Below are 16,777 nucleotides of genomic sequence, written 5' to 3' on the forward strand. Positions count from 1 at the left end.
ACCAGCAGACACTAATGTTGGTTATGATCAAAGAGATGACACATTAGCGATGGATGACTTTCTCTCTTGCTTCTCTCGTCCCTCACTACCCCTATTTTGCTGTGTTGTGATGATAAGGCTTTCAAGAGTTCACACACACATTTGTTCCAGTTATCGTTTTGCTGTGTTCAACTATGAGAATATCCTCAGCACACAATAGGCTATAAAAAATATTCCTCTCTGTGTCCTTTCGCTCTTTTTCTCTGTTGAGACATCATACGTCCATGTCTGAAAACTGTTTGAAAGTTTGTGGAAAGAATTTGCAAGTCTGGATGTAATGTTTGCCTTTGCTTTGTTTAATTCTGCTCGGTTAAGAATCATATTTAATCTTTAGGTTGAAATATTGTATATTTAATAGGTATGGTGCTATAAGCAAGAAACCTAAAAGATCCAGGCTCTGACAGAAGAGATGGGAGAAGAGGAGGGAAAGGGGGAAATATAGGGGCTCCAGAAATATACTGCAGAGAAATATATTCTCTCCAGGCAAGCGCATTAGTTCCAGGACGTTAAAATGAAGTTCGATGGATCATCCTCTTCCTGAGATCCTCTTCCTTTCATAATGTCCTGCTTGCATTTATATGTAGCCTACATTGCATTCATGTGACTGTTATTAAAGTCACTTACAAAAATGTGCATGCATTGTGCAACTACTTCAGCAAATGGAAACGTTAATAGAAAATACCTCATTTTCTATTTATATCCTCTTGAATAAGTGAATTTTGAAGTTCTGTGTCAGATTCTTGAGAATAAAACAGGCCCCAGATGTGAATGCTGTTGACTTGCCTTGCAGCGATTTCACCTCTATGGTTTTAGATGTGCTTCTCACAGATCTTGGCAGAGTAATCGCGCCCTCTACTGCTCAATAAAGGTTTTTCCTCTTTTCCTCTTTTTTTTCTTTCGTTTTTTTTACATCCAACAGCAGTTCAAATGTTAGAGAAATGCTGCTCTCTGTAGGACAGCAGAAGAATCACAGAAAGGATTTGTCAGTTATCTTGTTGAACGTTTATTTTAAAGTAATTGCTATTTTGGCTAACATTACTGGAGCCTTATTTTAACATGTACCTATTTAAAGATTTACAAATTTGGCAAAACCTCCTTTTTAGGACATCCTCTTTTCTTTTTTTTCTTCCCTTTTTTATTATTATTATTCAAATGCCGAAAGCGTTTAGTTAGATTTAAGCTGTGGGTTATTAGGGTTAGGTTATGGTATTTATGTACCATAGTGTACACACACACACACACACACACACACACACACACACACACACACACGTGGAGTGTCCCCAAAGATAAGTGGCAAAGTATGTGTGTGTGTGTGTGTGTGTGTGTGTGTGTGTGCATGTGTTCTTGTTTACGCTATATTGTCCCCATGCACAAGGATAGTAAAACCTGAATTTTTTTACATTTTAACAGGTTAACAATGCAAAAAGGTTTTCTGTAAGGGGTAGGTTTAGGGTTAGGGGACAGAAAATATTGTTTGGTCAGTATAAAAGTAATAGAAGTCTATGGAAATTCCCCACAATTCACAGAAACCTAGTGTGTGTGTGTATGGTCCTGGTATTCCCTATACGTTATGGGGACCAAACATTGTGTGTGTGTGTGTGTGTGTGTTTGTAACCTTGGATGGAAATTAAAATGGGATACCTCAGATATTAAAGAGCTCAGGTAATTTATATTTCAGACTGTAGATGTAGTGCATTTAGCATGACATGCAGATTTTTTAGTATTATTATTTTGTAACTTTTTTGGGAATTGAATTTTCATAAGAAAAAGGATAAGAAGATGTGTTTAGATCAACTTGGTGTTATTTAAAGAATCTGCTGAGTGAATTATTCAGTGACAAAAACATTCCCCTGTCGCCACCTCCTGGCGTAAGAATGTAACTTGCAGAAAGGACCACTACACGAATCATTGAATGAATCTTTTTATGAACTGATCCAAAAGTTTCGAGTCACCGATTTCAATCAAAATCCCCATTAGAACGTGCGCCTCGAAGTCGTGCTCCCCGTATATCCTCTCCGCTGACTGTCAGTCAGAGGCGGGAGAGGAGCGCAGGAGCTGCGCGAGGCGGTGGCTCGCACTCCGTTTTGCCCTATTATGGTCACGAGCGTGACAGCGCGCGCTACCCAGCATGCGCCGCGGCGTGAGGCTCCGCCACAGCCAAGATGACCGACTTTGAGGAGCCGCTTTCAGACGAGGAGAAGGTAAAAATAAAACATTAAATTAACTTTCACAAACCGCCCAAGTACACACGCTCGTACGTCTTCATATTTAAACCCTCCGCGTGCAGAAGGATGAATAACTGGTTCCCGGAAGGAGCGCGAGATTGCCTAGCCGGTTAGCCGTGTGCTAATCTGTGAGGAAGTGAAATCGCAGCTTTGCATTGCCGTAAAACACAGAGACCTGGTTTAATAACAACGATACACCGAACAACAAGCAGTGTTTTAGTAAGACACACGCAGTCATCAGTTAAATCCGCAATGGCCGTGTTGTTTTGCGTGGAAGTGTTGTGAGCGTCAGCTATTAGCTGTCAGAGTGAGTTCAGAAATAGATCTCAGCAGATCCACCCACTCCGAACCGAGCCGACGGGCTTTAACGGGCCGTGCTCCGGTAGAATTACACATGTGTGGGACAGCAGATGCCAGATCCGCCTGACACGACAGCTATCTGAGCCGAAAGCCTCGGCCGGATGAAGTTACGACCGCAGGAGAGGGTGTGTTTTGAGGTGGAAGTCTGCAATCTACGCTGATTTAAAGAGAGAGTTTGAGCCAAATAGAGAATTCTGTCGTCATTTACACACCCCAGTGTTGTTTCTGCAGTGAAGCAAAAATTAGATGCTTGGAAGAATGTTAGCGGTTGACTGTCTCGTTTATCGTTGGCTTTTAATTGCATCCTTCTGTAGTTTGAAACTGAAGGGCAAGACTGTCATTTACATGGCCTGTCACTTTGACAGTAGCCTCGAGTTTTACACGGAGCAGACGGGTGGATTCTGATTTATTTGTGCTCTTTCGTTCAGTCTCTGTCAGCATCTGTCCCTTTTCTAAAAGCTGTATTTAACTGCCACGTATTTTCTTCCCCTTTAATTACATGTGATCATTTTCTGCATACTGTCAGAGCTTTGAGTTACATGCTCAGCTGACTTCCCCAGCCAGGCCACAGGAGATGCTCATTAGGCAGATTACCAGATGCTTCCCTTTATGTTAATCTCTTTCCCTATACATTTATTAAATGTGTTTTTTTGTTCAAAAATGTGTACTCGACAGCTTCTCTTGGTGGGTTTGAAAGACATTAGCTGTATGAAAATTAATGGGATCCAGTGTTGTTTTAAATGTATAATCTATTTTTAATTTTTCAGTGAAATATTACAATAGTAATATTTTATTTATCTTTAATTAATTCATATTTTTGTTTAATAATAATAATAATTGTTATATGCATCCATTCCATCCATTTTCCACCACTGATCCAGGGCAGGGTCGCAGTGGCAGCAGGCTGAGTAAGGAGTAAGCATGTCTTTTTCCCTGGCCGCCACCTCCAGCTCATCCTGGGGGATCCCAAGGTGTTCCCAGGCCATCCGAGAGATCTAATCCCTCCAATCACTTATACTGTTATATAATAATCTTAATATATATTCACAAATATTTTTTTGCCAAAATGTGCAGCCCTACAAACATAATTCAAACACTTAGTTAAGTAGTTTTGCGTAAAACACTTCAAAATATTTTATTTGGATGAACTATCAATTTAACAGCACACAAGCAGATCTAATGTGGAATAGTCCTGGTCTGATTAATAAGGACGTTTACACTAAGGTTGAGAGGATATTTGAGTGAGATGTTTTTGGATGTTTAGTAGTGTGGGTGATGTGGTTTTAAAACATGAACATGTAACTTGTGTGTATTGTTGAGAACTCAGTGGTGTGTGTTCTTGAAATGTTACAGGCCAGGGTGTGTATATGGGGTAATTTGAACTCTAGAGTCACCCGCTGGAAACTGGCTGTGATTCAGTAGTGATGAAGCCACAGTGTTTTATTGAGGCAAATATGTGCCCACTCATAATTTATTATGTGTTATTTCTGCAGGTCCGCATCGCAGCTAATTTTGTGACCCACGCTCCCCCTGGAGAATTCAATGAAGTGTTCAACGGTGAGTGTCATTTTTCATTATGCTTAAAGGGCACCTATTATGCCCCTTTTTACAAGATGTAATATTGGTCTTGGGTGTCCCCAGAATGTGTCTGTGAAGTTTCAGCCCAAAATACCCAACAGATAATTTATTATAAGAGCTTGAAAATGCCATTTTTGGGGTGTGTCTAAAAAAGAGCTGTTTTGGAGTGTATCGCTTTAAATGCAAATGAGCTGCATATTCCCGCCCCGTCTCCAGAAGAGGGCGTCGCGTATGTGTCTCTCTGCATTGCATATCTACAGCAAAAAACAGCCGATAGAAGCAACATGACTGAGAGCGAGAGAACTGGTGTTTAGCCGTACATTTGGGAAGCCAAATGCACTGAAAGTGGGATGAAACAGCCCGAAACAGAGCTCGCGCCAAGCTGACCTGTCACCGACACGGATCAGTTGACCTATCGGTAAGCCCCTCCCCTCGAATGCAGATGAGCCAATGGCAGTTGAGTATCAGTTGCATGGGGAGTGGAACTCGGATATCTTTAGGTTTCAGCGCCAAACATTGGAAGATCCGAAGCTCGCATCGGTTTGATGGTGTTTATGGTACAAAAATGGAAAAAACGATGTGTCTTGGGTACTTGTAACACTGATTCCAGGTATCTTGAGAGGATAGGCAATAGAATTTATTTTAGTACATTTCCTAAACCCAAACAAAACAGAGCAAAATGTCTGTAAGCATTCAACCCCAATCCCAATGAAGACAAAAACGTTAATGAGTCCATGCTAACGTACAAACCTAAATCGCAAACTGTTCTCACGTCATCTAAGTTACAGTGTAGGTCAAAAACACATAAATGAAGGTGTACATTTTAGTGCCTCTCCATATTAAACTGGTTAAATGTACATTAATTTAATCGTATTCTGCGGTACATGAACAGTGTTGATCTGGGATGTTGTTATCCATGATCGTGACGACCGTAATATGAGACTTCTCCTGCTTGCATTGTAATCTGTAAACCCTCGCTTCGAGTTACCCACCATATTTATTTTAAAATATTTGATATATCGCTCCATTGAATATTTAATTCCCACTTGATAATAATAATAATTATAATAATTAATAATTCGTTGCATTTATATAGCGCTTTTCTAGGCACTCAAAGCGCTTTACATTGTCAGGGGGGGCGGGGCTTACGATAGGTCAATTGACCGAGCCGCGCGATCGCGCTACCAAACGAATCTCGTGCTACGAAAGGCACAAACTAATCTCACAAGTAGTGGTCGACTGATATGGGTTTTTTGATATCTTGGAAAGCAGGGTGGCCGATGGCCGATATAATTAAATTTATTTTAATTCATATTTAAGAAATTTGAAATCATTTGAAAATGGATTACAGGGCTGTACAGTGCGACATATGTCGCACGTGCTACGAAAAAACTGGTTTGTGTGATGAATAAATTTACCACTGTAGCACGCGTGCGATACAGTTTTGCATGTTCATAACACAGCCGCTTAATAGTGTGAAGTGATTTTGTTGTGCTTGTTTGTGTGTATGAGATTAATTATACTTTGTAGTTAGGGGTGTGCCATATGACGATTTTTGATCGTGGACTATTAAAATGTCGCCACGATCTGCTTTTGAAGAAATATCGTTGTATCGTGCTACAGGGCACATTCTATCGGCATCAGTTCTGGCGCCTCCTCCGTCTCAATATAATGTACAACGCCACATGCATTGCATTCACATCAGTGTTAGCTCAGCGGTAGAGTTACTCTCACGGGACACTGCACTTATGCGCAATCACAAAACTACATTATTTCCATCTGCTTTAAAGCAATACCGGTTAAACATTTAATTAACGTGCTGGATATAATTAAATTTATTTTAATTCATATTTAAGAAATTTGAAATCATTTGAAAATGGATTACAGGGCTGTACAGTGCGACATATGTCGCACGTGCTACGAAAAAACTGGTTTGTGTGATGAATAAATTTACCACTGTAGCACGCGTGCGATACAGTTTTGCATGTTCATAACACAGCCGCTTAATAGTGTGAAGTGATTTTGTTGTGCTTGTTTGTGTGTATGAGATTGATTATACTTTGTAGTTAGGGGTGTGCCATATGACGATTTTTGATCGTGGACTATTAAAATGTCGCCACGATCTGCTTTTGAAGAAATATCGTTGTATCGTGCTACAGGGCACATTCTATCGGCATCAGTTCTGGCGCCTCCTCCGTCTCAATATAATGTACAACGCCACATGCATTGCATTCACATCAGTGTTAGCTCAGCGGTAGAGTTACTCTCACGGGACACTGCACTTATGCGCAATCACAAAACTACATTATTTCCATCTGCTTTAAAGCAATACCGGTTAAACATTTAATTAACGTGCTGTTCTGCATGCGCTTTTTCTGAGAGCCTGTCAAAAAGCTCCTGATTATTGGACTAAGTTGTCTTTCGCATCTGATTGATTTAGCGTCTAATACTGTCAAAAACACACAAGGATTACATATAAACACAGTTGGTTGTGTCTGAAATGAAAGTAAACAGTTGAGAGAAACGCGTGAAGATCTTAAAGGGACAGTAGCTACTAAACATGCTGCCGCCTGTCATTAAAGGGATAGTTCACCCAAAAAAAAAAATTTCTGTCATTATTTACTCACTCATGTTTTGTCCCAAACCTGTATTAATTTCTTTCTTGTGCTGAACACAAAAGAAGATATTTTGAAGAATGTGAGTAACCAAACAGTAGCTGGTCCACACTGACTTTTACAGTAGGAATAAAATACCATGGACGTTACTGTGGACCAGCAACTGCTTGGTTACCCACATTCTTCAAAAATAACTTTTATGTTCAACAGACGAAATAAATTAATTCAGGTTTAAAACAACTTGAGTAAATGATGGTATAAAAATGAAACCCTATTGAAAGACAGATGATCTTTTAATGTTAATAAAACAACAAAACACAGAAAAAATCACTCACTGCTCTTGACTGATGAACTTCTCATCAGTCAATTGCTTTAAAAAAAAAAGTATAATTGATGTATAGTGTTTTATTTTAATATTTGTTCATTTAATTTATTGAATGCTACTGCTAAATACTGTACTTGAAAAATAAAGCACAATTTGTTTTATTTGTATATTATGTGTATTTGTAATGTATATCTTTGTTCTTATTTTCTAATAACAAAGATAAAATAATGACTCTTTGCTAACTTTGCCTAAATGTCTGCCATTGTTTTTTATTTTATATTTTGTTAAAGTGTAAGTGGTGTTATGTTTCTGCACTCTTCCATTTTTAGCAAATTAAGAAAACTGTCTAAAACAATTTTTGTGATGGTTTGTATTTTTTGTGCTCTGTATGGAACATCGGTGCCTGTTTAAGTGATGAACTCCGTTACTTGTGTTTGTTTTCAGACATGATAACAGACATTTTATACTTGTGCTACAACTTTTTGGCCTGTGCTACAAAACTTTCAACCTCTGTAGCACCAGTGATATGTGAAAAAAAAGTTAACGTATAGCCTTGGATTAAAAAATAAACGTGTAAAATAAACATACTCTAGAAGACAAAGTATTTTTCACAAATAAATAAATATTTAATAAAAATATAATTAAAAAAGAAGTAAACACTGTAAACAACAGAGCACTCAGTATTCTGGGAAGTTTGTGTGCATTGGGAATCATTTTTTCAAATAAAGCCAAGGTAACACTCATTTTACATACAGCACACAGTGAAAATGACATGAATATGACAGTGGGCAAATGCATTAATGTTTGTTTTCAACAAAGATGCATTAAATTGATCAAATGTTACAGAGAAGACATTTATAATGCTACAAATAATTATATAATATATAATGTGTTCTTTTGAAATGAAAAAAAATAATCACAATTTCTACAGAAATATTAAGCAGAACAACTGTCTGATTTCTGAAGGATCGTGTAATACTTAAAGACTGGATTAATAACTGCTGAAAATTCAGCATTTCCATCATAGGAATAAATTACATTTTAAAATGTTTTTAGAAAACAGTTACTTAAAATTGTAATAATATTTCATAATATTACAGTTTTTACTGTATTTTTGATTAAATAAATTCAGCCTTGGTGAGCATAAGAGATTTCTGAAATGGAACTGGCTCCAAAAATGTGTACAGTTTCTTGTTTTCTGTTGATTACAACATCACTCTCCTATCCAACTGAAGCTGCAGTCCCAGAATATCTCAAATATTCATATACAAACTTGTGCTAGTCACAAGAAGAGATTTGATTCTTGACACCAGCATCAAACAACATGGAGGAAATGCTTGTGATACATTTTTTACTGATTTGCACATAAAGGGAAAAAAGAAAAAATACACAAGACGATGCTTGGGGAGGCACAACGAGCTGTTGTTGCTGATGTTGTTTATTTTTTGCTCCTGCTTCACAATGGATAGCTCTCTTGCAGTTTAATTGGCGGTTCCTCATTGCTGCTCTCTCGCTCATCAAAAACATCTGATTTCAAACCAGTTTTGTATTTGATATTATACCAGACCTGTGCTTAGGTTTGTGACTGATTTTAAATTTTTTATGTTTTTTGTAGATGTGCGACTTCTCCTCAACAATGACAACCTCCTCCGGGAAGGGGCAGCACAGTAAGTTATTTCCAGATCTGTTAGTCACGTTATGTCTAGATGCATCTGTATGTAGTTGAAAGTTTGTTTTCCTAAGGATTCATGTTCCATTCTTCTTTTCTGTTTCACAGTGCCTTTGCTCAGTATAACATGGATCAGTTCGCTCCTGTCAAACTCGACGGTAGTGAGGAGTCGGTAAGTTAACGTTTTTAAGTCTCACAGATGCAGTAATTTCAGTCGGTTTTGAAAATGTGCGTGTACGTTTAGTTCCTGTGCTGCCATGATACTCTGTGTTAGTTTTGAACAGAGAGCACACTATTGTCACATTATTTATTTAAGCTGGGTGTAAACTCTGCTCTCTGTAGATCTTTGTGTACTTTGTTAGTGATTAGGGCAGGTGTGAGCATTGGACTGTGAGTGTTTGCTGCTGCGTTAGGAGAACTGCAGATCTGTGTGTGATTAGTTTTGCCTAAAGAGGAAGGGACATCCTGTTCCTGCAGGTTCTGATCACTGAGCATGGAGATCTGGGTCAGGGACGGTTCTTTGACCCACGGAAGCAGGTGTCATTCCGTTTCGATCACCTGCGAAAGGAAGCGAGCGATCCTCAGTCCTACGAGGGAGAGACTGCCCTCCGGTCCTGGAGGGACGCCTGTGATGAAGCGCTCAGTGCTTACGTGAAAGAGCACTATCCCACTGGAGTCTGCACGGTACACAGTTTTCCTATGGGAATCTCAACAGAAAAATATGAATTTCATACATTTCTCTTACTGTTAGCACTTGCTGCATTTACATTTATGATTGCAGCCATTGTTTGTGAAGTCATGTGCACTGATGTTTGTGCCGCAGGTGTATGGGAAGACTGTTGACGGACAGCAAACAATTATTGCTTGTATTGAGGGTCATCAGTTCCAGCCCAAAAACTTTTGGTGAGTAATGCTTTATCTCCTTATATCCAGCTCTCTGGAATACTTGTATAATGTTGCTAAACTATATAATTGACCCTTTGTCCCAGGCAACTGATTTCCTACATAACTTAACCATTTTCAGGATCATTTAAATCAGCATTTCTGGTACATTTATGCTTTTACATAGCTGTTCAAACATTTGGAATTTGTTTTAAATGTAATGTAAAATTTTTTTTTTTTTAAGTTAAAGTTAAATGTTTTGAAAAGTCTCGTATGCTCCCCAAGGCTGCATTTAGTTGATCAAAATACAGTAATATTTTACATATTATTACAATTAATTATTATTTACAATTTAATTACAAATATTTGTAACTGTTTTCTACTGAATTTGAACACATTTTTAAATGTAATTGTTCCTGTGATGGCAAATCTGAATTTTCAGCAACCATTATTTCAGTCTTCAGTGTCACATTTAATATTTTCAGTGCTATTTAATATTTTGATGAAAATGTCATTTTTTTTCAGGATTCTTTGATTAGAATTCAAAAGAACAGTATTTGTGTGTAATAGAAGTTATTTTATAATCTTTACAACAAAAGTCTTTACTGCTTGTTAAAAGTATTAATTTCTTTCATTTTTTTTTCTAAATATCTAACTTACTGACCCTGAGTCTTTAAATGGTAATGTATTTGTAAAATAACAGGCATTATGTACAGCCATCTGTCATTTTTGGACCCCTTAAAGGTGATTAAAAACTGATTCACTCTTGTCACGTTTTGTTTTGCAATCATAATCAGCTGACTGTACATCACGTATCAAATTAGATCTACATTTTTGCCATGAGTTCTTTAATGTGGTTAGTCTGAAATCTTTGTGTGAGTCTCTACAGTCTACATTATAATTGTCAGATTTAATGTTTGGAGTCTGATTCTGTAGTAAGACTAAATCTGGTTGTAAGCTGAATCTCCGATGATTCTCTCTTGTCAGGAATGGCCGGTGCAGGTCAGAGTGGAAGTTCACCATTAGTCAGTCATCAGCTCAGGTGGTGGGAGTATTGAAGATCCAGGTGAGACCTCACCTAACAGATTAGCATAGTGGAGATGAGAAACAAATTGTGATTGTAAAGTGTTACATAATTTGTCTTCCTACAGGTACATTATTATGAGGACGGTAATGTACAACTGGTGAGCCATAAAGAGGTGGAGGAGTCCATTGTAGTGACTGTGAGTAAAAAAGAGATATATTCACATAAGCATTAACCAAAGCAAAGATTTCAACAAAGTAAATTCCTGCCCTTTTCTCTCTAGAATGAAACCCAGACTGCCAAGGAGTTTGTAAAAATCATTGAAAATGCTGAAAATGATTACCAGGTAGAAATTTGACGTCTAAATTTTAATTAAGATGAATAATAAATATTTCATATGATTGGTGCATCCCTAATTTTAATGATCAGAATTCCGTTTAACATTTGCGCTGTTTAAATGTTTCCCTCCAGACGGCCATCAGTGAGAACTACCAGACAATGTCAGACACCACCTTCAAAGCTCTCCGCAGACAGCTGCCCGTCACTCGCACCAAGATCGACTGGAACAAGATCCTCAGCTACAAGATCGGCAAAGAGATGCAAAACGCTTAGAAACCGACCCGGTTCCTCTTCCTTCTGTTCAAGTGCGGAGCCGGCGCTCAGAACACCACATGCCGTTGGCTCAGCATGAAGAAGTCTCCCAAAAATGAAAATAAAAAAAAAAAAGTCAAAAAAACTTTTTCTGTTTAAAAGAGGATGTGATTCCATTCAAACGTCTGTCATTAATAGACTTGGATGGGTCTCAGCTGTGGATTAGGTTCAAATGAGAACTTGAAGGGAATCGTGGATCTAAATTATCGGCAATTGTCGCTTTTCTCTCATTTACCCGCTCGCAAGTCACTCGAAGAGAAGGAGTGTTTAATCAGGGTTAGAGCTAACCTCTGCAGGTAGGTGACCCTCCAAAATCAGAGTTAGACAACCTTGGAGAAAAAGAACAAGGTACTATAGAACAGAGGTAACCACCTGTTTCTAGAGAGCTACCTTCATGCAGAGCTCAGTTCCAACACAACATGCCTTTAATCTTCAAGTAATCCTAAACACCTTGGCTAGCTGGTTCAGGGTTGTTTGATTAAAGTTAGAGCAAAATTCTGCAGAAAGGTAGTTCTCCAGAAGAAGGGTTGGCTACCCTTTCAGACCAGTGGTTTTCAGTCCTGGAGTATTGTATCACTGCACATTCTGGATGTCTTTCTTTACCACATTAGCTCATTTGTAAAGGTTCCAAGACCTGAACTGTTTCAGATAAGGAAACTTACAAAACCAGGTACTTAGAAGGATTGTTCTCCCAAGAATGAAAATTTTGTCTGCATTAACTCACCCTCATGTTGTTCCAAACATTGGATGATTACTTTGAGTAATCATCAAAACCCAAATTAAGATGCTTTTCAGTGAGTTTTCTGTCCCTCCAGGAAAGCAAAAAGATCCAAAAAAGATCATAAAGGCATGAGGGTGAGTAAATAATGACAGAATTTTCATTTTTTGGATGAACTATCCATATAAAAGGATAGTTCACCCAAAAATGAAAATTCTGTCATTAATTACTCACCCACATGTCGTTCCAAACCTGTAAGACCTTCGTTCATCTTCGAAACACAAATTAAGATGTTTTTGATGGAATCTGAGAGCTCTCTGACCCTCCATAGATAGCAAGGATATTACCACGATGAACGCACAGAAACGTAGCAAGGACATCGATAAATAATCCATGTGACATCAGGGGTTCAACCTTAATTTTACAAAGCTACGAGAATAATTTTTGTGCGCAAAGAAAACCATAATAACATAATTTATTCAGCAATTCTTCTCCCCGAGTTACCGTCTTCCACCATTTTGGAGAGTACCCCAGAACATAAATAAACAACACTGATTACGTTCAGGGAAAGCACGTGCATGCTGAACGTAAACAACGCTCATTCCGTTGATTACGTTCTGGGGTACTCTCCAAAATGGCGGAAGACGGTAACTTGGGGAGAAGAATTGCTGAATAAATTATGTTATTATTGTTTTCTTTGCGCACAAAAAGTATTCTCGTAGCTTCGTAAAATTACGGTTGAACCCCTGATGTCACATGTACTATTTTACCGATGTCCTTACTGCCTTTCTGGGCCTTGAACATTTCAGTTGTGTTGCTGTCTGTGGAGGGCCAGAAAGATCTCTGATTTCATCAAAAATATCTTAATTTGTGTTCTGAAGATGAAAAAAGGTCTTACGGTTTGAGTAATTAATGACAGAATTTTCATTTTTTATAGAATGATTTATAACAATGTAAGGCTGTTTAAATACTATGTAGTGTGTAACTACTAATGTAGTTTTGTGGCTGTTTGTCTCTTTCATCTAGAGTCAGTGGAGATCAAACTGTTCAGATCCATCATGGATGAAAGGCAAACATCTGAAGATGAAGACTTTTTTACAGTATGCAGGCTCACCCACATGTCGTTCCAAACCTGTAAGACCTTCGTTCATCTTCGAAACACAAATTAAGATGTTTTTGATGGAATCTGAGAGCTCTCTGACCCTCCATAGATAGCAAGGATATTACCACGATGAACGCACAGAAACGTAGCAAGGACATCGATAAATAATCCATGTGACATCAGGGGTTCAACCTTAATTTTACAAAGCTACGAGAATAATTTTTGTGCGCAAAGAAAACCATAATAACATAATTTATTCAGCAATTCTTCTCCCCGAGTTACCGTCTTCCACCATTTTGGAGAGTACCCCAGAACATAAATAAACAACACTGATTACGTTCAGGGAAAGCACGTGCATGCTGAACGTAAACAACGCTCATTCCGTTGATTACGTTCTGGGGTACTCTCCAAAATGGCGGAAGACGGTAACTTGGGGAGAAGAATTGCTGAATAAATTATGTTATTATTGTTTTCTTTGCGCACAAAAAGTATTCTCGTAGCTTCGTAAAATTACGGTTGAACCCCTGATGTCACATGTACTATTTTACAGATGCTACGTTTCTGTGTGTTGATCGTGGTAATATTATTGCTGTCTATGGAGGGTCAGAGAGCTCTCAGATTCCATCAAAAATATCTTAACTTGTATTCCGATTATAAATGAAGGTCTTAGGGTTTGGAACGACATGAGGGTGAGTAATTATTCATTTTTGGGTGAACTATCCTTTTAAGGACAAGAATTGACAAGTATGACATGACAATAAGGGTGAAAATAAAAGAAGGAAACCTTGAGGTTCTCAAGAGTGCTTTAGATGCCACTGGATGGAATGGAGTGGAGAAGGCGTGAACTCCAGGCTGGTTAACTAGATGACGACATGACCAAGTCAAGCTCTTTTGCATCTTCCTGACCCCTGGTGAGACCACAGCTCCCAGAGAGTTCGGGGAAGTGGCTGGCTCTGCCAGAAGGTACCGGTGAGCCGGGAGACTGGTTGACCCCCTGCTTTTTAGGAGGAACAGGGGGTGGATGAATCTTCTCCGCCCTAGGAATTATTGGTGAGCGGATCCCTGGTGAAAGAACCCCTGGGCTCTTCCCTGTCGGCAAGGAGGCTGCGGCCAGGTTGCGGTAATCAGTGCCAAAGGGCGAGCTGTTGGACGGAGGGAGTTTACTTGTTGCTTGTTGGCTCGTGAACCGTGACAGCACCTGAGTGACAGTGTTGCGGGCAATCTGCTTTGCAGTAGAATTGTCTGGAGTAGTAGGAGCAGCCGCAGTAGGAGAGAGGTCTCGAGGTGAGTGGACAACGGATGCTCCGTGTTGCTGCTCTGATTCAGCTTGCTGCTGAAATTTGTGGCGTGCTGCTTGGAATCGCTGGTTGATGCTGGCCTGGTAAGAGGATGGATAGGTCGGACTAGAGCAGCCTATAGAGGCCAGACGCTTGGTCAGTACTGGGGAAGAGCAAGGAGATGAGCTAAGGGAGGACGAGGCAGGGCTGCTTGGGGAGAGACACCGCGAGGCTCCACTTCCTCCAGGGAGTACTACCTCATTGTCCACCGATCCCACTTCCTTGCACCTCTCGTCTGCTGGAGACTCTGGTTCTCTGGGAGTGTGGTGGCCATTTAGCTTGGGTTGCGGAGATGATTTAGATGCAATGGCTTTGCCATCGACTTCTGTTTGACTAAGAGGAGGCATGATCCCTGTGGTTTTTACATTTTCTTCATTGTCTATTTTACCGATGCTACGTTTCTGTGTGTTGATCGTGGTAATATTATTGCTGTCTATGGAGGGTCAGAGAGCTCTCAGATTCCATCAAAAATATCTTAACTTGTATTCCGATTATAAATGAAGGTCTTAGGGTTTGGAACGACATGAGGGTGAGTAATTATTCATTTTTGGGTGAACTATCCTTTTAAGGACAAGAATTGACAAGTATGACATGACAATAAGGGTGAAAATAAAAGAAGGAAACCTTGAGGTTCTCAAGAGTGCTTTAGATGCCACTGGATGGAATGGAGTGGAGAAGGCGTGAACTCCAGGCTGGTTAACTAGATGACGACATGACCAAGTCAAGCTCTTTTGCATCTTCCTGACCCCTGGTGAGACCACAGCTCCCAGAGAGTTCGGGGAAGTGGCTGGCTCTGCCAGAAGGTACCGGTGAGCCGGGAGACTGGTTGACCCCCTGCTTTTTAGGAGGAACAGGGGGTGGATGAATCTTCTCCGCCCTAGGAATTATTGGTGAGCGGATCCCTGGTGAAAGAACCCCTGGGCTCTTCCCTGTCGGCGAGGAGGCTGCGGCCAGGTTGCGGTAATCAGTGCCAAAGGGCGAGCTGTTGGACGGAGGGAGTTTACTTGTTGCTTGTTGGCTCGTGAACCGTGACAGCACCTGAGTGACAGTGTTGCGGGCAATCTGCTTTGCAGTAGAATTGTCTGGAGTAGTAGGAGCAGCCGCAGTAGGAGAGAGGTCTCGAGGTGAGTGGACAACGGATGCTCCGTGTTGCTGCTCTGATTCAGCTTGCTGCTGAAATTTGTGGCGTGCTGCTTGGAATCGCTGGTTGATGCTGGCCTGGTAAGAGGATGGATAGGTCGGACTAGAGCAGCCTATAGAGGCCAGACGCTTGGTCAGTACTGGGGAAGAGCAAGGAGATGAGCTAAGGGAGGACGAGGCAGGGCTGCTTGGGGAGAGACACCGCGAGGCTCCACTTCCTCCAGGGAGTACTACCTCATTGTCCACCGATCCCACTTCCTTGCACCTCTCGTCTGCTGGAGACTCTGGTTCTCTGGGAGTGTGGTGGCCATTTAGCTTGGGTTGCGGAGATGATTTAGATGCAATGGCTTTGCCATCGACTTCTGTTTGACTAAGAGGAGGCATGATCCCTGTGGTTTTTACATTTTCTTCATTGTCCTTTTCCAGTCCTGCCGTTTCTCTTGCTTTCATTTCATCCAACTCTTTTTTTAGGCTATTGAACTTCTCCAAAAGCTCCTGATATCGTTTTTCTTCCTTCAATAGTTTCCCTCTCATCTGCTCACGCACTGTATCCAATTCGGCCAGCTTTCTCTCAGCTCTCGCCTCTATCTGCTGAGCATGAGTGCGTTCGCTCTCCAGCTCCCCCTTTAGGGTTTTGATGGTACTGCTCTCCTGTTGCAGCTGGCGGCTGAGCTCTGCAACCCGCTGGCTCTCCTCCTCTGCCCGTGCTGTAGCCTTCTGACATTCTTTCGCCAGGGTTGAGGATAACTGCTGCTGCTGCGCTAAATCCTCCTCAGCTTGATTCGACAGGACTGACTGCTCACGTTCTAAACGTTCGACTTGAGCCCTCTCAAACTCCAGCTGTGAAGAAGAAAAGCAAGAGACGTCACTTTAAAAATTAAACGCATTATATAGACATAAGACTTCAGACAACATCGAAGATGAATTCTACAATTGTTCTTGAAAATATCTTGTTTACTTGCTTCTTCCTGCCTCAAACAATACTTATGAATATCTTTAAGACTTCAGAACCCTATGAGCTACAGAATGTGTGAGAGCCATGGTCAAGCATCCAAAAAAAATAAGTGTGTGAGTGTGTGTGTGCGCGTTTTTGTGACAAATGAGGACAT

At 40.2% G+C, this 16,777-nt stretch overlaps 3 protein-coding genes across 3 annotated transcripts in view; 1 reads left to right on the top strand and 2 right to left on the bottom strand.

Moving 5' to 3' along the window:
• The first annotated feature begins 2,103 nt into the window (after positions 1-2,103).
• LOC107562781 (F-actin-capping protein subunit alpha-1-like) lies at positions 2,104-11,461 on the top strand. The gene is made up of 10 exons (XM_016247502.1): positions 2,104-2,243; positions 4,121-4,184; positions 8,761-8,812; positions 8,923-8,986; positions 9,292-9,498; positions 9,638-9,717; positions 10,684-10,762; positions 10,848-10,919; positions 11,004-11,066; positions 11,192-11,461. Exons 1-10 carry the CDS (start codon positions 2,205-2,207, stop codon positions 11,330-11,332), a joined length of 861 nt encoding a protein of 286 aa, XP_016102988.1. The 5' UTR covers positions 2,104-2,204; the 3' UTR covers positions 11,333-11,461.
• Positions 11,462-13,868: 2,407 nt separating this feature from the next.
• On the bottom strand, positions 13,869-14,898 carry LOC107562783 (CTTNBP2 N-terminal-like protein). The gene has a single exon (XM_016247504.1). The coding sequence runs from the start codon at positions 14,873-14,875 to the stop codon at positions 14,048-14,050; it is 828 nt and encodes a 275-aa protein (XP_016102990.1). The 5' UTR covers positions 14,876-14,898; the 3' UTR covers positions 13,869-14,047.
• Positions 14,899-15,045: 147 nt separating this feature from the next.
• Positions 15,046-16,777, bottom strand: part of LOC107562782 (CTTNBP2 N-terminal-like protein) — a 20,387-nt gene continuing 18,655 nt past the window's right edge. The window contains exon 5 of the mRNA XM_016247503.1: positions 15,046-16,508. Coding sequence (XP_016102989.1) covers positions 15,225-16,508 — 1,284 coding nt within the window. The 3' untranslated portion in view covers positions 15,046-15,224. The remainder of the gene's footprint in view (positions 16,509-16,777) is intronic.

The sequence above is a fragment of the Sinocyclocheilus grahami genome, unplaced genomic scaffold (assembly GCF_001515645.1).
Source record: "Sinocyclocheilus grahami isolate Dianchi unplaced genomic scaffold, SAMN03320097.WGS_v1.1 scaffold839.1, whole genome shotgun sequence".
Classification (NCBI taxonomy): Eukaryota; Metazoa; Chordata; class Actinopteri; order Cypriniformes; family Cyprinidae; genus Sinocyclocheilus; species Sinocyclocheilus grahami.